The following is a 21,441-nucleotide window of genomic DNA, read 5'->3' as shown; positions in this document are numbered from 1 at the left end:
CTTGTAGTTCCTGATTTAAAACTCTATCACAAAGCATTAATCATCAAAACAACCTGGTACTAGTTAAGAAATAGAGTGGTAGATCAGTGGAATAGATTAGGTACAGAATATACAGTAGTATATGACTACAGTAATCTAGTCTTTGATATACCCAAGTATCAAAGTTTTGGGGGTAAGAAGCCATGCCTTGACAAAAATTACTAGGAAAACTGGAAAGCAGTTTTGCATAAACTAGGTATAGTCCAACATCTGATGTCATATACCACAATAGTGTCCAAATGGATAAATGATTTACACATAAAGGGTAATATCATAAGTCAATTAGAGGAGCAGGGGAAAATGTACCTGTCAGCTCTATGAATAAGGGAAGATTTTAACATTTAACAAGAGATAGAGAGGATTACAGGAAGTAAAATAGATAGTTTTGATTACATGAAATCAAGAAACTTTTGCACAAACAAAATTGATGCAGCTAAAATTAGAAGGAAAACAGGAAACTAGGAAGAAATTTCTATAGCAAGGTTCTCTGATAAAGGCCTCATTTCTCAAATATATAGGGAACTGAGCCATAAGAGCTATTCCACAGTTAATAAATGATCAAGGAATATGAACAGGCAGATTTCAGAAGAAGAAATCAAAGCTATTAATACGCACATTCACGACAGTCACTGCCATCTTTCTACATTTCTAATTCATTAAGACATTCTTCATAAATTAATGCACGTAAAAAATTTTTCATCTAGTGGCCAATTTTCCAGTGATATGTCAATCTGAACTTAGCTAGGCTGGCAGTCGGATAAACAAACAAATCTGTTTCAAGAATGATACCTTAAGCCATTAAGGTTGATAGGGCCTACCTAACATGGTATGGTCTAAAAACAAAGCACTTGGACCTCTGGGTTTCTTCAATACTGTGATTAGGGATTAAAAATAGGACTTCAGTGGAAGATAAACAAAACACCTAAGTTTGTTTTTAGACACAGTTACTAATACTAAGGGGCTTTCAAATTAGAATGAAGTCAGAAAAAAAATATTTACCCTCTCCCTGCCCCCAGTAAATCTTGTCCCTCCCCCAGCAAAAAATATCTATTGTTCATCTCTCCTAAGTTCAAGTACAGTCAAGGTATAATTCTTAGGAAATTTGAAATACACTATTTAAAAAACATTTTAGCCGCCAAACACAGATTTTAGAACTATTTAGAAAAAAATTATAGATGAATTAGTGTGTATATAGGATTTATTAAAAAACCTTATGATAATGTTGCTAAGTAATTTATACGTAAATCACTGTCTGTTTAAAAATTATGTTGTATATTTATATATGATTTGGTTAAATGAGACTCACTAAAAGTCTGCAATAGATGCACTTGTATGGTATGGCAGTGGCCTTAGGTCCTTTAAATTTACAACAATGAAGACTATTTATGTGATTCTTGCACAAAATTCTCCCAAAATGAATAAGAGCAAGAAAGTCACCATCTTTTTAAACAAATATGCAATAGCTACAACAAGTAATTAGTTCAATCTCAAGTTAAGCTGGGGGTTAAAAAAAAGCAGAGAACGAGAGGATACTCAGCATCAACCTACAGGGGGGTAGAGAGGTCACTGAGGTAAGCTGAGTAGTAAGTTATTAAGAAAAACCAAATCTACAGTTGCAGATAAGAGAGAAGGCTTTAATAAAAATTCATATTCGGTGAAGCAGGAGAAAAGAAAAAGAGATGCCCACAGAAGGCTTCTAATCAAGAAACCACCATTTCTCGAAGTAACCCATAAATCTGAGAAAAACTTTAGAGAAAGTGTACAAAAGGTTAATCGTTGTTTTTGAGCACAGATCCTTATGTTTCTCCATTACTTTGATGGAACAATGATCTTCTTGGTGAGGATACTACTTCCGTTAGCGTAGACACTAATTCTTCATGTCTTTTCATCTAGTGCCATTCATACCCATGAATTTCCATAAATCTTCTAAAGATTTGCTCACTGTGCTAGAGGAATTGTTTTAGTTATTTTAATCCCTTTGATTATTTTATGAGCATCATGCTGCATTGTACTTATTATACTCATTAAGTGTTTTTACACTGATCTGTGCTTCACCCATGATTTCACTTTCTCTGAGACAGTGGTATTCATTATGATTTGTAGGCACATAGCATCACAAAGATTATTAGGGATAATATTATCCCTAGAGATATTGTGGATAAAAAATTAAAAGATGGGTTTTTGAAGGAGCAAGAAGCTTGGAATAATCAAAAGCTGTGCAATTTAAAAAATGTGATCAAGACTCATGTCCTCTTTGTGTTCAGTTCGAGGTCAAGTTTATTATATATATTTGTCAGTTCAGAAAAGTCCTTTGTACTGCCTCCCTGTGACACAGAAGTGAACCTGAGTTCTTGGGGGTGCTCTTTGCAAAAGGCAATCTCTGATATGTTTAAACATTCTGGAAAGTTTATGATTGTGAACTTTAGCAGTAGCCTATGTTTGCTTTCATTTTAAAATGATATTTTCCCCTCAATTATATTTAAAAATAATTATTAACATTCATATTTTAAAGTTTTGAGTTCCAAATTCTCCCCCTTCCTAAGAAGCTAAGAAATCTTATGTATGTTATACATATGTGGAATCATGTAAAACATATTTCCATATTAGTCATTTGTGGAAGAAAACTTGGAGAGAGAGAGAGAGAGAGAGAGAGAGAGAGAGAGAGAGAGAAATGGTATGCTTTCAGTCTGTTTCAGATTCCATCAGTTCTTTCTCTGGAGGTGGATAGCATTTTTCAGCATAAGTCTTTTGGGATTGTCTTATATCATTGTATTGCTGAGAATATCTAAGTCACTCACAGTTGTTCATCATATAATATTGCTGTTACTGTGTAGAATGTTTTCCTGGTTCTGTCTCACACTCTCCATCAATTCACATAAGTCTTTCCAAGTTTTTCTGAAATCATCCTGCTTGTCATTTCTTATACAGCACAATAATATTCCATTACAATCATGTGTCACAACTTGTTCAGCCATTCTTCAACTGATGGATATCCTCTCAATTTTCAATTCTTAGCCACCACAAAAAGAGCTTCTATAAAATACCTTTGTACAAATAGGTCCTTTGCCCTTTTGTTTAAAATCTCCTTGGGGCACAGAACTAGTAATGGTATTGCTGGGGCAAAGGGTATGCACAGTTCTATAGCCCTTTGGGACTAGTTACAAATTGCTCTCCAGAATGGTAGATCAATTCATAATTCCACAAACAGTGCATCAGTGTCCCAATTTTCCCATGCCCCCTCCAATGTTTATAATTTTTCTTTTCTGTCATATTAACCAATCTGATAGGTGTGAGGTGGTACCTCAGAGTTGTTTTAATTTGCATTTTTCTCATCAATTGTGATTTAGAGCATTTTTTCATATGCCTATAGGTAACTTTAATTTCTTCATCTGAAAACTGCTTGTTCATATCCTTTGACCATTTATCAACTGGGGAATGACTTGTATTCTTATAAATTTGACACAATTCTCTATACATTGCAAATCTCTATAAGTGAGGCCTTTATCAGAGATACTTGCTATATAAAATTTCCCCCTAGGTTTCTGCTTTCCTTCTAAATTTGGTTGTATTAGTTTTGTTTGTGCAAAACCTTTTTAATTTAATATAATCAAAATTATCAATTTTACACTTCATAATCCTATCTCTTATTTAGTCTTAAATTCTTCCCTTATTCATAGATCTGAAATGTAAACTATTCCATGCTCTCCTAATTTACATAATGTATCATCCCTTATGTCTAAATCATGTACCTACTTTGACTTTGTCTTATGTTTGCATTCTAAATGCAAAATTCTTGTCCAATGACCAAGGAACTTACTACTAGAGAAACTGAATCATATTAAGGTTGTCATTGACAACAGAACACCAACACTGCCCCCACCCAAAAGTTGTTATTTAAGGGAAAGATGGCTCACAGATTTTCTTTGGTGAGATCATTAGCTCCAATGGGTTTAATTATCATCTCAATGAAGATGACTAATATGTATTCATCTATATTCATTTCTGGATACCACAGCTTGGGAAGGACACTGAGAAGTCAAATAAGAACACACACAAGACTGTGGGCCAAGTGTACATGCCATATGATGTTCAGATGAAGGAACTAGAGGTTACTGGCCTAGAAATAAGAAGATTTTGGTTAATATGAGTTATCAGTTATCAGAAATCTGTTGTATAGAAGACAGCTTCCTGGACCAAGAGTGAAGAATCAGAAATAATGGGTAGAAGTTGCAGAGAAGATAATGTATACTTGATATAAGCAAAGATTTCCCAACAATTAGAACTATTCAAAAGTAGAATGGGTTGACTTTGTGGGATATAGGTTCCCCCTAATTGGAGATCTTCAAAGAGAAGCAGGATGTCTACTCACTGACTATGTTGTATTGAGGATTCTTTTTCAGTTACGTGTTGGACTAGATGAATGCTGAGGTTCTTTCCAGTTTTAAATTCTGTAATTCTATCGAGGATGCTCTCCTCCAACAAGCTGTCTCCCATATGTATATCAAAATTGTTCAAGATTCCTTGAAAGAAATAACCATAGACACTAGAGCATTGCACTAGAACTAAAAGGGGCCTCAGAGATCATGTAGTACAATTTTTTTTACAACGCTGTTATTATTAATATCAAGCAGAGCAGCTAAGCAAGAACAACCACCAGTAGGAGCACCCTTCCTCTAATTTATACTTCCTAGCCCTCATCCAAGTGCTAGGCAGAAATAGTTACCAAAGGGGGCACCTTTTCCCCTAGCCTTCCTGATAATATCTACCCTCCTCTAGGTCCTTTTTTGAATGGTCAATAACCCTTCATCTCTACCGTTATAGGAAAAAAAAATCCAGAACCCTACCTTCATTAGGACTCTCAGGCCCAATTTTCACTTCCCAGTGATGGTAGACTGGGCCCCTCCAGAATCCCTACCCACTTATTCTACAGAGTGTACATGGGTACTCATCCCATTTAGACAAACTTGAAGTGACATCTGAAATAAACTGGATTTTAGTAAGTGAATATGGAGTAGAAGGGCATTCCAGGCAGAAGAGACAATGTTCTTCTTAGAAGACAGACGGTGGACTACAGGTACAGAATCTTGTATACCCTTTCAGACATAACCACTGTATCCATTTGCTTTGTTTAACTATTATTTTTTCATTATAAGAGAAAGATCTATAGAGTGGTTGTGGATGACATCGTAATGGACCACGGCAGTGATACAAAAAAGCAAAAAAAAAATCAGTATAACTTTTTAAATGAGTTTTTTTAATGGCAAAATACAGCTTTTGATCACATTAAAACTTAGGGTAGAGGAGAGAAAATTCAGGCTATGCAGATTTTTGGAAAACAGCTCTCAAAGCATTCAGAGAAAGACTGGTAGGGTCCCAGGGATTAAAAATTCTACAGGGAAAGTCAACCTAGGTGAGATGGGAAGTTTTCAAACACGAAACACTGAATAAACAAAGAGAAACAATTCCAAGGAAAAGGGGGAGTTGTCTGAAGCCAACAGATGTGAACACACAAAATTCATCAACCAACACACTATAAAAAGAAATATAGAGGAGATAGAAGCAGTCACAGATATAAGCAAGAACGGCTACCAAAGTATGGCACAATAGTTTCCAAAGTGCTTAAGATCAGAATGAGTTGTAACTAGCAAAGAAAGCTAAGCTTTAAAAAGTTGTTTGCTTTTTAAAACCAACAATGGAGAAAAGAGGAATCAATCAATAAGAATTTACTTTGTTTACCTTGTTTTAGGCACTGTGCTAGGAGCTGGGCATAAAAAGACAAAAGAGAAACAATCCTCAACTCAAGGAGTTTACACTCTTACATACACAAAAGGCACAAAACAGATAAGGAAGGATTAGAAGAGATGACACCAGCGGCTGGTGGGACCAGGAAAAGCTCTTGCAGAAGGTGATGCTCAAGCTGAGTCTTGAAGGAACCCAGGCATTCCAAAAGGGGGAGGTGAGGAAGGCAAGCACTGCATAAGCAGGCAACAATCAGTGCAAAACCATAAAAATCAAAGCTGGTGTATAATGGAACACAAGAAAGTTGATATAGTTAGACCAATGAGTGCACAAAGAAGAACGGCGTAATGAGGTTAGAGAGATAATATGGGGTTAGGTTGTAAAGAGTTTTAAATAGAAAATCAAAGAAGGGTTAGGTCTACTGCTTGAGGTAAATGTGACAATGAAAACAGGTGGCAGACAGGAGATCTAGCTAGCAACTCAATACTCTTATTTTCCCTCTTTTCTCAGAAAGGCAGAATGATCTTTGGATTAGAAATGATAGAATAAAGATGAATAGTAAAGAATTAACACCTAAAATCATAAGAGATAGAGAAGAGAACATTTAGCTGCCCTTGCTAAAATCAAGTCACTAGACCCAGATGAAATACATTTCAGGTTATTGAAAAAGTTAGTAGATATAATTGCTGAGCCACTGACTAGGTTTTGTCACCTCATTCTTTTAAACGAATACATTTTTATTGCCATCTTTTATTTTACATCACCTACATTTTCAAAGTATCTATCTGTCCCTCTTCTCCAGATTTCACCCTGTTAAAAAGGGAGTGAAGAAACCCTGCTAAACAAAACTAACCAACACATCAAAAAAGCTTAACATTTTAGGTAATGTTTCATACCCATATTTCCCCATCTCTGCAGAGAGGCACACTATCACTTCATTCTTTGGAGAATTGGAGAGACATTTCAAGACTTGAGAAGTGCAAATATCGTTCCAATTTTCACAAAAGGGAAGAGAAGAGAATCTACAACTGATATATCACCAAGCCTGACTTATATAGCTTGTATTAAAATACAAGTCACAAAAGCTAAGAACAGAGGGCCAGGGAATCTCACTTCCAGCAATTTGGATCTGAAAGAGCAACAATTCTGTAATTTGCATAGGGATACGATATTTGGCTTTCTAGAAAGGGAAAATGTTAAAGAGCTAGAAAATACCTTTCCACTCTCCAAATTATCAGAGAGAATACATTCCTAAAAGAGGGCTTCAAAATTTAAAAAAAGAAAAAGAATATGATGAGGCATAAAAGAATATTGCCCAACATTTAATAAGTTCATACTATAGTTTACATACACCATTTTGTTCTCATTATGTTTTTGCTTTCGCTTGTCTAAGTACCCCAAGGCAAGATGACCAAATGTACTATGAAATCCTATTTATTTTTTTTGCTCAATAAAATCAGTTCTTTTATTCTGTTCCCAACAGAGATTCTATGAGACATCTTTTCATTTAGCTGCCATTTTTTATATCTTCTAGTTTTATTTATAGTGAAAATATCAATATTTATGTGGTTCAGTTCATCTTGTAGAGTATCAAGTTGTTGGGCAAAGATCTCACAAAGTACACCACCTGATTTATGTTTATAAATGCTGTTAAAAGTTTGTGATGTTTAGCACCTTCTGCTCCCCCTTTCACAAATCTATCATTATCACTGTGGGCAACTCAGGACTGAGGATCATTTTTTATGTTTATCAATTCCATGGATTTTCATGCCTGGACTAGTGTGAGCTGCCTGGCAGTTGGTCTACCTGCCATAAGCCTCTCCTCGCTGCAGTTCATTCATCACTCAGATATCAAAGTTATTTTCCTAATGTGCAGGTCCAACCATTTAATCCTTTTCCCCCTACTCAATAAACTATACTAGCATTCTATCACCTCTAAGGCTGAATATAAAATTGTTTGACATTCCAAGTCCTTCACTGCCTATCACCCTCCCCCCACAAACACACCTTTCCAGTCTTCTTACACCTTACATTTCCCCTCTCCCCACATATTCTTCAAACCAGTGGTACTGGCTTCCTTTCTGTTCCTTGAACAAGATACTTCATCTTGCAACTTTCACCATTTTCACTGGCTGTCCTCCCTTGCCTAAGATGCTCTCCCTCCTCATCTCTACCTCCTGGTTTCTCTGATTCCCTTCAAGTCCTAAAACCTCATCTTCTATAGGAAGCCTTTCCTTATCTCTCTTAATTCTGGTGCCTTCCCTCTGTTGATTATTCTCTATTTATTCTGTATTTAGTTTATTTGCAAATAATTATTTGCATTGTCTCCCCCATTAGATTAAGAGCTCCTAGAGAGCAGGAATTGTCTTCTGCCATTCTTTGTATCCCCATGTTCCATGCCTGGAACATGGTAGGTATTTAATAAATTATTATTGACTAGTTAATTTTTCATAAAGAAAATTTGTTAATAGCTCCTAACAGCAATTTTTTTTCACTAACACTACTACTTTTGGACTGTATCAATAGAATAACATATTTACCACATAATCTCCATATACGCTTTGACAGGCTTTTGACATCCCGGGGCAAGGGGGAGAGGGTAAGATGTGTACCCCATGTGGAGGAGCTGCTGCCCTAATATCCATGGAAAACAGGAAAAGTCTCGAGTATAAGGTGGCACTTGAGTTAGGCTTTGAAGAAACCTGGGGCCAGCTAGGTGGTGCAGTAGATAGAGTGCCAGGCCAGAAGTCATGAAGACTCATCTTCCTGAGTTAAAACTGGCCTCAGACACTTACTAGCTGGGTGACCCTACACAAGTCACTTAACACTGTTTGCCTATGTTCCTCATCTATAAAATGAATTGGAAGAGGAAATGGCAAACCACTTCAGTATCTTTGCAAAGAAAACCCCAAATGGGGTCATGAAGACATGAAACAACTGAACAAACAACAAAGGAAGAGATGAAGAAGGAGAGCATTCCCAGTACCCAAGGACAGCCTGAACAAAGAAAGGTGAAAGAAAGATGAAATATCATTTACAGCCAGATTCAATGGAACATGGAGGGGTGGAGGGGAGATTGAGGGCAGGGGGGAGAGAAGTATGCAATATGTATAGACAGCTGGGTGGTATAGTAGATAAAGCACTGGACCTGAAATTAAGAAACTTAAATTTGAATCTTACCTCAAACGTATATTTGTTATGTGACCTTGGGCAAGTTACTTAACCAATCTTAGTTTTCTCCTCTGTAAATGGTTATAAGAACAGCACCTACTTCCCCAGGTTGGTGTGGTATATACACACATACATACATGCACATATGCTATTATTTTGCAATCAGCCTAGAAAGGCAGGGAGATAAATTGTAAAAGGCCTTAATTGTTGAACACAGGAATGCATATTTTAGGCTTGAGGCAATAAGAAGCCATTGATGCTTCTTATGTAGCATAGTGACCTGGTCAGACTTTAGGAATATCAATTTAGCAGCTATGTGTAGCAGGAAATGAAAAGTAGAGAAGTTGGGTAAGAGAGTCCAAAAAGAGTACAGTCAAGAATTGATGAGAAAACACACTAGAGAGGTTGTGGTCTAAGAGAAGAGAAAGGGATGCATGCAAGAGGCAAAGAGGAGGCAGAACTGATAAGACCTGGCACATGATTAGATACGGGAGAAAGGTGATTGAGAATAGTCAAGGATGAATTATAGGTTGTGAGGCTAGGTGACTAGAAAAATGATGGTGCACTTGTCAGAAAGAACTTCACGCTCCATTAGTATCTTCACAAAATCAGAACTTAAGGAGGCTTCCAAGCATGTTAAGTAAATCTCCTATGGGAGGACATAAAAGCCACACAGGATGGAAAGGCACTGAGAAGTTGTGGTCTGCGTCACTGGTGGGAACGTACATACTCTGATGAGATCATGGCTCAGAGAATACACTACAGAACACCAAAAGAGTAAGTTATTTCCTATGTTATAGGAAATACCTATTGGTCTTCTTAACCCTGATAGCTTGATATGTTAAAGTTAGTTAAACAATGAATCAACATGGAGAAATATGAATCTGCTGATTTAAGACTAAAAATAACATTCTGATGCAATGTCACCCTTTATTCTGCTTTGATCTTTGTCATTTATTTTAAGTGTGATGCTTTTGGAAAAGATTTGTGATTTAATTGGTAAAAGGAACTCATGATGAGGCAACTCCCTCTACCAGTACAGATCACTACCAGCTTGCAACTTTTAGTCTTAGAGAGTAGCCCAGGGCATCAAGAGGTTAAGTGATTTGCCAAGAATTGTAATGCCAGCATATATAAGAAACAAAACTTGAACTGGGTCTTCCTGACTCTGAGCCTGCTTGTTAGAGACATACTAGATCATGGCAGTGACTCCCATGTGAAATACTATTTGATATCTACTTCTTGTCTTGTAGGTTTTGAAATGGCCTTTGATTAAAAGCAATAATATTCTGACCTAGACCTGTAATGGCAAAGAAAGTGGGACTTTTTGTTTTGCTCTTTTTTTTTGGAGTTCTAGTTCTTTTCAGCACTAAAGTAATCAAGTATCTTTCACTGAGTCTTGCCTTTGTTTGAATCAAGAGTCTTTGAATGAATCAAGAGTCATTGATAGGAAACAGTATATATACTGTGAGGTTAGCATTTTGCTTTGGGGGCTCATTCACTGGAAGACTGTTCCTGTGATTTGGCCAGATGAGACTCTGGGTAGCTATTAAGGAGCACCCCCAGCTTTGAAAACCGAGATATTGGTGCTTCTCTCTCTAGTAACTATGGATATATTGCTATGTACGGACAGACAGAAGCCTGTCTATTGATTTGTGTTATTTTCTCTGTTTTTATTTGCTCTGAAGTTCAGAGTGCTGATTTTTTCCCCTGAACTAAGTGAATGTTATATGTATGTTTAATTAAAGTAAGATTGTTAGCCCCTTAAAGTTGCTTTCCTTAGAAAAGCAGATCAGGGGCAGCTAGGTGGCGCAGTGAGTAGAGAACCGGCCCTGGAATCAGGAGGACCTGAGTTCAAATCCGGCCTCAGACACTTGACACATGTACTAGCTGTGTGACCTTGGGCAAGTCACTTAACCCCAACTGCCCTGCCCCCCCCAAAAAAAAGCAGATCAAAGAACCTGTGATAGCAGCCCTCCTATGTGCTGGCGTTGGTCTTACACCTCCACGGCAGCTGCTAGCAGCATTGTTGTTACAAGACCTGAACTTATTTTCAAATACACTATATTATATATGCATAAGAAATGTGGCTTCCCTTGCCTTGATAAGCTGAATAATATTGGCACACTTTCCCTTTAATCAAAATGCAATACGTCATTTTTAGCCTTAATATCTTATACATGCCAAAGACGGCTCATCAGTGATGAAGACAAAGCATGGCTATTTAAAGCATTTGCCCAACAAAGCTTCTAAATCTAATTCTAATATGAAAATTGGTGAAAAGTTTATAAGCTTTTTTAGTACAGTAACACAGAGATTCAACAGCTTCAAAGGTTTCCTTTAAACCTTTTCTGTATAGTCAACAGCTTAAATAAAAAAAAAAAGAATTTGGATAAGGAAAAATCAATAATAATTTAAATTAGGTGTAAAAAGTACACAGTTGAAATCTCTTGGTATTAATGGTCAATAGTAAATCTGTCTACAGTTCTCAGAGACTGGAGTTAAAAACAAAGTTTTTTGTTATTTAGACAAAATGCACAAAATATCAAAAAAAATTCACAGTATTTTGCCTTCTTAGGGGGAATAAAAAGATCTCATTAGATATGTGATTTTCCATGTTGAGGGGTAATGGTGGATACTGGATATTTCTTTGATAAAGTGAGGCTATAACATTTTTCATACTCCCTATCAAAAGCAGATTTGGTGTCCTGAAGAATTATAAAACAACAGAATGTGAGGTGTGGCAAACAGAAGGTATAAAAAGTGTCCATATTTGACTAACAGCAGAAAATATAGGGTAGGAAGAAGTCCTACAGTTTTTTGAGCTTGAAATAGTAATATTTACAAATGAATTCTTTTTCTCTGACTCTCAGGGAGTTGTGACATTTCTTTCAAACAAACTTAGAATTATTAATTCAAGTCAGTTATGTAATATAATTATATTATATATTATTTATATCATTATATAATGTAATCACTTCACATATAATACTATACTATATGGATCCACAGGGAAAAAAATGGATGTTGATCCTTTTTAAAATGAGATCTTCTCTAGAAGAACACCATCATGGTATACTACAATTCGCAGAAAGGGCTTGAGCATCCTTTGTATGTGACTGGTAAGGGAGTGTATATTCATCAAAATGCATTTTAAACTCATAGACTAGAAGCACTTTAGACATGGAAGGGACCTTAGCAAACACTTGGTCCAACCCAATAATTTTACAGATGAGGAAACTGAATATCAGAAAGAATATATGACTTATCCAGGGTCACCAAGAATTAGTAAGCAAGACTAAAAGGCAGATCTCTTAACATCTAGCTTTCTACTACATTACTGTCCCTGACTTGAATGTTTCAAAAAATATACCACTATGAAATATAAAGGAGAGATGAGGATAATAAAAAAGACAGAAATTTTCATTTTCCCTTTCTGCTAAATGACAAGTCAAGTCTAGGATAGGAAGTAAGGTTTCTACAAAGCTAGAATGACTTTATAAAGAACAGAACAGGAGAGACTAGCTTCAAAATTTAATTAGACTGGTACATCGAGAAAATGCTGCAGGTACAATTTGCCTAGCCTCAGTAAAGCATTTGTTGAAAGTTTTCCTTGCTATTTTGGTGGACACTATGGATAGATGTGTATTCTAACTAGTAATACAATTAGGTGAATTCAGAACTAGTTGAGTGGCCAGATCCAAAGAGGTGACATTAATGATTTGATGTCATTTTGGAAGGAGTTTGGTGGTGTGGCCCTGAGATCTGGTTTGGCTTTGTGAGACTGAACATTTTCATCAATGTCTTGGATAAAGTCATATTTGGCAAAGTTGCAGATGCAACTGGGAGACATTACAAGAATCAGGATTCAAAAACTCTTGACAGACTACACAGCAAGAGGTCTAGTCTAAAAATAGGAAACCAGGACTATATCTGCAATTTAACTGGTATGGGAGGGAGAGAATAAGCATTTATCATGTACTGACAATGTGCTAGTCACTGTGTTATGTACTTTACAATTATCTCACTTGATCCTCATAACCCTGGAAAGTAGGTGCTATTATCCCCATTTTACAGCTGAGGAAACTGAGGCAGAGGTTAAGTGACTTGCCCACAGTCACATGTGTCTGAGACCAGATTTTAATTCTGCTCTTCCTGACTCTAGGGACAGAGATTTATTTATCCACTGTGCCTCTCTATAGTATAGGGAACTTTCATGTAAGAAAACTCCCTCTACCAATAGGGATTGGTACCTTCTCTGCTTCAGAAAGCTGCCTAGAACACTGAGAGATTAAGTGACTTGTCTGGGGTTAAAGAGCTGGTTTGTGTCAGAGGTGGGACTTCAACCCAGATTCAAGGCTTCTGAGCTTCAAGTCTAAATTTCTATCTACTACATCATAGTACTTCTCATACATTCTAATAATATATAATTGAATAGAGAGCAATGTGAAGTCTTATACTTAGATTCAAAGTCCTGCCTCTGGCATGTACTAGCTATATTACCATGGATGAGTTATTTAACCTTTCGGTGCCCTAGAGTAACTCTTTAAGACAATAAGTTATAGATGAGCTGCTAATGTACATTAAGGCAGTTTCCAAACCAGGAGTTTCCACAGTGATAAAATTACAGGTCTAAATCACCCACTATGGGTTTTTTACCATACAGTACTCCTTTTAAATTTTTATTTACAAAGAACAATGTAACAACATTAAAGTTACTCAAAATGACAAAAATACTACCATACTAGGTTGCTCAAAATTTTCCAAAATAACTGTAGCCATTTCATTAGAAATGAAAGTTTGTATTTGTTCTGGTAATGTCTTAACAAAACTAGTGCTGGGATTATGTCCTGAAACTTTTATCCTATAAAGAATACTCAGACCAACATTCTCTGGCAAAGTGGTGAAAGCATGACATCTAGTGGATTGAGGGTAACTTACTTTTCTGAGTAAAGGTCCACATATTTTCAAAAGTTCTATCTGATACTATTAACTTTTAATCAATTTCAAGAAATACTTTTAAAATGAAACTTTACCTTTGTAAAGAAATAATAAGAAAGTTTACAAAGAACAATCAACAATTACTACTAGAAATTAAATTGTTCTTTATCAACATAGTGAAATGTATAACTATTATGCTCATTTTCATTTTGACTAATTTCTAGTAAATGTGATTTTCAGCAGATAAATGAACTAAACTGCTATATGTCAGTGTTCCTACATATAACTAAAAAGACTGATTACCATATACTTTCTAAAGTTTGTTAACATGCTAACCCAACAAACGCTTCTAATGCTGGTTAATCTATTCTTTTAAAAAAAAGGCATCAATTTACTTCCAAGCATAATTTGAAAATATGCTAATGTATAAAATGTACATTTTAATTACAAAGAATCATTCTGCAAAGAAATAGATACATGAATATAACAAGACCTTTTTACAACAAGTTTTTTATTCTATGCTACTCAATGCAATATGAAAGATATTTCATGTATAATGATTTTGAATAAACTATCCCTAAAAGAAATATGATCAAGGAACAAACTGATTGTGTAATATATGGGAGATACAATTTGTAAGACCAAGTTCCTACTCCTGAAAAATAAAAATAACTCTGTGTGTGTGTGTGTGTGTGTGTGTGTGTGTGTGTGTATTTAAGAGTAAATTAGTTAAATGCTATCCAGCCCACCAGCATGCTCTCCTTTGAGTAAAAGTATTATTTATGGACTATACAAAGTCATTTACTGTCTTATTATTTGTTTTATGGGGTTTTCTCTCCTTGATTAAATCAATCAGTCAATCATCAATTATTTTCCAACTACATTTTAAGTTTTCATCACTAACACCTAGCTCCCCTGACTTCCTTCAAGTCTCAGCTAAAATCACATCTTCAAGAAGCCTTTCTCAATCCCCCATGATCCTACCACATCCCTCGGAGATTATAGTCAATATATACTATAAGTATCTTATTTGTATACAGTTATTTGCATATTGTCTCCTCCCTCAGACTGGGAACTCTTTGAGTGCAGGAACTGCTTTTGTCTTTCTTCTTTTGCATATTGGTACCTGATACAGTATGTGCTTAAAAAATAAAATACTTCTATCTTTCTGGTATAATGCTGACAAAGTTGCTACTACAATGGGGAGTACATAATATTTTTTCAACAAATACTTGTTGAAATGAATATTTTTACCTTGAAGTTGATTTTTTAAAAGTATAACGTGTGGGGCAGCTAGGTGGTGCAGTGAGGAGAGCACTGGCCCTAGAGTCAGGAGGACCTGAGTTCAAATCCGGCCTCAGACACTTGACACACTTACTAGCTGTGTGACCTTGGGCAAGTCACTTAACCCCAATTGCCCTGCCTTCTCCCCTCCAAAAACAAACAAAAAAAAGTATAGCATGCAATTTCCTTTGTCTCCCCTACCCAATTATGAAAAATCAGAGTCAATGGCAATTTCTTTATAGGTTAAAATGGGAACATTTATGAGTACTTTAGAACTTACCACTGTCTCTACTGTTGAAGGAGAACCTGGATCTTGACTTTGGTTGGTTGGACTCCGTTGTCCCCTCCCAAAATGGACCGAGTCATCAAAATCTGTAGCAAATGTAAAATTATTATTGGTTTTATTCAGATTATTATAATAATATTTTGAATACATACTCTTACTTCTTCCCATGAGAAAAAAAGTTTATATGCGAATAACACCATCAAATTTATAGGAACAAATAGCTCATCAGGATGGTTATGTTAGCTAATATGTCAAGAGGAAATAATTAACTAATTTTGTTTATTTCAAGGTAGCTGGCAACAAATTATTGTCTGAGGATTAAATATGACAATACAAAGATGATTCATTTATCTTGTTTATTATTCATTTCCGTTCAGTTTATGCAATGACCAAGCAACTATACCCATAAATCATAAATGCTATGAATAGGAGAGCATCCTTTTGTGTGTGTGTGTGTGTGTGTGTGTGTGTGTGTGTGTGTGTGTGTGTATAATACACAAAGAATAAAGGTAAAATATGTATTTTTTTATGTTCAAAATTAAAGACTGACAGGGCTGCTAAATTAATCTGAGAAAATTTATTCAATTTTAGGAAGGGTCTTGTTTTGTTTTGCTTTTAAATAATGAAAGAAATTTAGTAAAGTGGCAAGAAAGCAGCAGATGATGATTACCTATACTAAATTACAGATTAAGTCATGCTTTACCTCAAAAATAATGCCAACTCACCATCTGGATGGTTGGACAATTATTATCATAATATATCAAACACAAAATAACAAATTTCACAGAAACCATACCATGCATCTTAAGTGAACAGGAGAACTAAAGGCAAAGAGCAGGCTAATTAATGAAAAGACTTCCTAATCTCCTTTATAAAAGGTTACTTTGTATAGCAGAATACAATTAAATTAATCTTTCATTTCAATACCAGCTTTTCTTCTTCTTCCCCCACCATCCCTTATGGCCCTCATCTAAGATTTCTGAAAAAGATCTAAGAAAAGAAATTTCCTTTAATTAATATCATAGTAAAAATAAAAGATCAGGAGTCAGAGGATCTTGTTTATGATCTAGCTCTACTACTTATTACCTGTGTGACCTTAGGTAAGTCACTTGACCTCTGAGTCTAAACTTACTCATATGTAAAGTGCCTGAAAATCGAATGAGATAATACATAGAAAAACATTCTGTAAAATGCAAAGGGTAATATAAATATATCACTGAATTGTTAAATTGTTTTTCTGAAACAATATTGATAGTCAATATAATTGTAAAACCAATTTTTACATCTTTTGTAGTTTTATTAAAACAATGTGCAATGGAGCAGGTGCTTCAGTGGTCAATCTCTTGTGCTTGTTCTATGCTGTGTTCAGCAACTATCTCAGGATGTGAGCTGGCAATATGACCTTTCTTTGAATAATTTTTATACAGAAGCATGTTAAAAGGTGGTATGCACATAAGTAAGCAATAACTATTAGCTGTTTAGAATAAGAATATACACATGTAACACTGAAATTTTGCATCACGAACTGCTAGAATGAATACAACAAATATAGAAAAAACAGAATCACCAAATTTAAGAGCCAAAAGGTATCTCAGAAGCTAAGTCTAAAATGTATGTGACAGAGAATCCCCTCTTCACTATTCCCCCCAAAGAGGTAATTTACCTTTTGCTAAAGACTGATAATGAAGGGAAACCTGCTACTTCCCAAGACAGCCCCATTCCACTTTTTGCAAAGCTCTAATTGTTAGACAAATTTTCCCAGCATCAAACTAGTATCTGCCTCTCTACTCATTATTACTAATTTTGCCTTCTGGGGTCAAGTAGAAGAAGTCTTGTTGGCATGATACTCCTTTGAAAATTCAAAAGCAGCTTCCAAATTTCTGATGCTTTAAGCTAAATATATCAAGTTCCTTAAACCCATAGCACATTCCCTTGATCTACCAATCTAATACCAATGCCAAAAAAAGGAAAATGAGGTTAATCTCCATGTGATTATTAATTCTCTGTGAAAATCAGTGATTCCTTGGAACCAAAGGATTTGGGTTCAAATACCAATTTTACTGATTACTATATGTATAATGGAAGAACCATTTATATATCCTAGAGAATTTCCTATCCCTTCTGGGCTTTTACCTTGTGGAACTTTAGTCCATATGATCCTATTTTTCCTACAAACCCTCAGAAATTTGATTTCCCAATTAGACTATGATGAGCTTTCCACTCATTCTTAACCACAAATTCTAAAGTGGAGTCATTTCCCTTTTCCCTTATAGTTCCCATCCTTTCCACATCAGCAACTAGTTGCTGTTTGTTGATCAGAATTAAACCATGAATAGTTTCCCTCATTGCTTCTTTCACCTTTTAGAGGATAAAAATATTATTAAGAAAAAAAATTATTAGCTGTTTTCTTTCTGGCAGAGTAAGAGAAATCCAATAGGTAACTGAAGTTCCACCATATACTATATTATATTATGCCTCTGTGTCAGGCATATGATATGTTTTACAACCTCCTGACCTATCCCTGTTGAGGAGGCTTTTAATACATCCTATATGACAACATTGTTTGTTTCTCCTTCTGATCTTTATCCAAAAGTTCTCTACCTGTCTCTCCCCACTGGATCCTTTATTTTCTTATATTAGTATATCTTTTTCACAAATAATGCAACTTGCTCCATTTACCCTTTGTCTATTCTATTCTTTTTTTTTTTAAACAATGTATACCTTTTCAGAATCCTATGGATCCTATCCAAATCTCAGTGATACCTGGAAGGTTAAATTTGCCTTAATGAATCAGAATTTATAGTTTACCCCACTTGTTATGCATACACATTGAACTCATGGGAGTTAATGAGATCCCTTTTGTGTGTAAACATTGAAGCCAAGAGTTTTTTAATGCTAGCACATTTCATGAATTTTGTGCTAGGAATATCACCTGTATACCCAGAGCCTTCAATTTCATGACCAAGACTTAAAAAGCCTTAGAAATGCTTTGTAGATTTCTTTTGGCTGCCTCTTAATTCTCAGAAGTGGATAGAAGTCATCACATTTTACAAGTCTTGAAAGGGTCCTAAGCAAATTTTAGGTAACTCTCCTCTGGAAAGACAATAGATTTCTCTATTATTCGAGAATAAATATTTTCCTCACTACTCCTCAGCAGGGAGTCAACAGTGATCACTACTCATCTCTTTCCTTTGACCCCCATTGGATTGTCTCCCTCTCAGTGCCAGCTATAGAACCATATCATAACTCCTTTGAGCACAAGCACCTACTTTGACCCTGAAAATGTCCAACTCTTCACATTATAAGCCTTATACCTACTACTTTGCTGCAAGTGCTCAGTTGTCCTTCTCCCCTTTCTCTTGTGTCCTATTCTTCTACCCTTTAACTTCCTAATTTAGGTGCCCTAAAGCTCTGTCAAAGGCTGCCTTCTTTTCCCTATAGATATCCTCTCTCTCAGTAATCTCATCACCGCCCATGGATTTGATTAGTGATCCCAGATCTATACATTCAGCCCTACTCTCTCCAAATGAACACTGCCAACTGCTTACATTCCAAATGAATGCTTCCAAAGTATCTCAAACTCAAGAGGTCCAAAAGAGAAATCACAACCTTTCCTCTTGAACCCACCGCTCTTCCTAGTTTCCTCATTTCATATTCATCATACTTCCAAGAACCCAGGCTCACAATCTCAAAGTCACTCTTGACTATTTCCACTCTCTTATTCCACCACACACAACTAATTGCTAAGTCTTGTCAGTTCTACTTCCACATCTCTCAAATCTGTCCTTATTTCTCCACACTATATGTAATATTTATCTGGCACATGTGGTCCCCTCCCCCCTCCAAATAGAATGAATCTTCCTTCAGGTTAAGGACAAGACTTAATACTCTTTAATGAATGGATGACACAGATCAGGCTTTCCTTCTACCTTTTTAGATTCTCTTTCTTCTTTGGTTTAATTTCAAACTATTTTTTTAAGGAACACTTTATTTTCTTCATGATAACCTAGGTGGATTAGAATTTTCTGAGCTTTTTCATCTTTGTTTCTGGGAGGGCAACTATCCTATACTTTGGGATTGTGCACATTAGCTTTCCATATGTGCTTGAAGCAAGATGAGTGGTCCTCATTTAATTTTGGTAGATTTTGCGGCCAAGACATGTGCTGAAATGCTGTGGCAAATCCAACACAGGAATAATAGCTACTCGGAGCTGAATTTATTAATTGGGTGGAAACACCAGAACTGTAACTTTTCTAAGTAAGGTTAAATACTTAGAGTTACAATGTACTTTATACTGAATCACTGTTTCCTCAGAAGGGAACAAAAATAAATTAAAATGCCTAAAAATGAGCTTTACAGCTCTACCACTTAAAAAACACAACTACATGAACACAGTAAACCTGTTCACTACAGACACTTGCAAAATCTATTAGCAGTAAGAGGCTTCACAGCATTAAAATCTTGACTTAGCAACCCAGACTTCATTTAGCTACAAGATAGCACTGTCTATTTAGGTATTCTCAAGAACTCCCTCTCTTTTCTATTATTTATAATATGAGATGCTCTTAAAAATTTGCACTTATAGGCAGCCTCCATGCTATTTATAAAATGGTACATTTCACAAAGTTCTTTATCTCCAACAGTTATATTTTTTCAGAAACATCTCAGGTATTATTTATTTCCTTGTTCAAAAAATATACAACAAATACATTTGTTCTTTGTTATGAATCTAAAGCCAGCTTTCAAATTTAGGAAGATGAATTTCATTCAACAGCTGAGAACAAGATTCAAAAAGAAGTTTATATGTTAATTAAAAGTACTCACGAACAGGATAGAAACAATTGAGTCTTACGAAAGGTGAGAGATATATTTACTTTAACTTCAGGCAAAGAGATATATGGGCATACATTCAAACATGTCAATATTATGGCTAAGATCTCTCTGGTTTTAAAACTTTCAATATGCTTAAGCATAATAAAACCAAACGTTTTTAGGATGTATAGCTAAAAACAACAACCCCAAGGAGGATGAGTTATTGGCTTAATACCATCCCATTAAAATTGAATAAAAGATTCTTACCATTTATATTCTTTCTTGCTGTGATGATGTCAGCTGCATAACAATTGAAGTCAAACATATATCGCCCCAGGTAACAATGTTTCACCATCCGATTCATATGTTCATAAAAGTTGCTATGATATAAAAGGGCTTGGAGGGCAGGTTTACCTGTCAGAGATAGGCCATACTCCACATCATGTACAGAGGGACCCTGAGGGAACAGGTCAGAATAAATTATTTCCCACCAGTACTATATTCTATCACAGAATAAGTCTCAATGCATATTTCAATAAGCCTACAAACTCCTCCCATTATAAAAAGAAATTGGAGAAATTATTCAGGATAACACTATAACTCACCTATTAATCTAGGGCTAATCACTTAACTTTTCATATAACTCATTTGCCTCACCTGTAAAATAAGAATGGTATCTTAGCTGCCTGAAGGCAGAGGGCTGTTGAGAGGAATTCCAGTCTTAATATCTCTGATAAAACTCTGTGTTCTGGAATAAGTCCAGTAAATAGTATTTATATTTTTACAAATGGGGGAAATTATCTGATCTATAGGTATACATTCAATGCATGAATTTCTTTTCTGCTCGCAACATTCATAAAATAGCTAACTTTGATAACTACTAAAACCTTTGAAAATGTACAATGTTCTGAAAATCAAGATATACTCTAACTAATAAGATTCAAATACATATGATTAATGCACTAATTTTAACTATATAGTTAACTCAGGCATAACATTAAGCAATAACATAAATGTCCAGATTAAGACATATCAACTACTGATTTAAGTTGGCATAGCATATTCGGTGGAGTACTGAACTTAGAGTCATAAGGAATTGGGTTAAAATCCTTTCTCAGGTACTGTGTAACACTGGGCAAGACACTTAACCTCTCAGTCTCAGTTTCCTT

General features: G+C 35.5%; 1 protein-coding gene across 1 annotated transcript in view; it reads right to left on the bottom strand.

Moving 5' to 3' along the window:
* RTTN (rotatin) overlaps nucleotides 1–21,441 on the bottom strand; it is a 212,488-nt gene that overhangs the window by 69,325 nt on the left and 121,722 nt on the right. The window contains exons 33-34 of the mRNA XM_036763559.1: nucleotides 20,540–20,729; nucleotides 15,455–15,546 (exon numbers count right to left, since the gene is read on the bottom strand). Of these exons, the coding sequence (XP_036619454.1) occupies nucleotides 15,455–15,546; nucleotides 20,540–20,729 (282 nt within the window). The remainder of the gene's footprint in view (nucleotides 1–15,454; nucleotides 15,547–20,539; nucleotides 20,730–21,441) is intronic.

Source organism: Trichosurus vulpecula, chromosome 1 (genome assembly GCF_011100635.1).
Source record: "Trichosurus vulpecula isolate mTriVul1 chromosome 1, mTriVul1.pri, whole genome shotgun sequence".
Taxonomy (NCBI): Eukaryota; Metazoa; Chordata; class Mammalia; order Diprotodontia; family Phalangeridae; genus Trichosurus; species Trichosurus vulpecula.
Note: the sequence above shows the minus strand (reverse complement) of the source record. Positions and strands in the feature narration are given on the sequence as shown.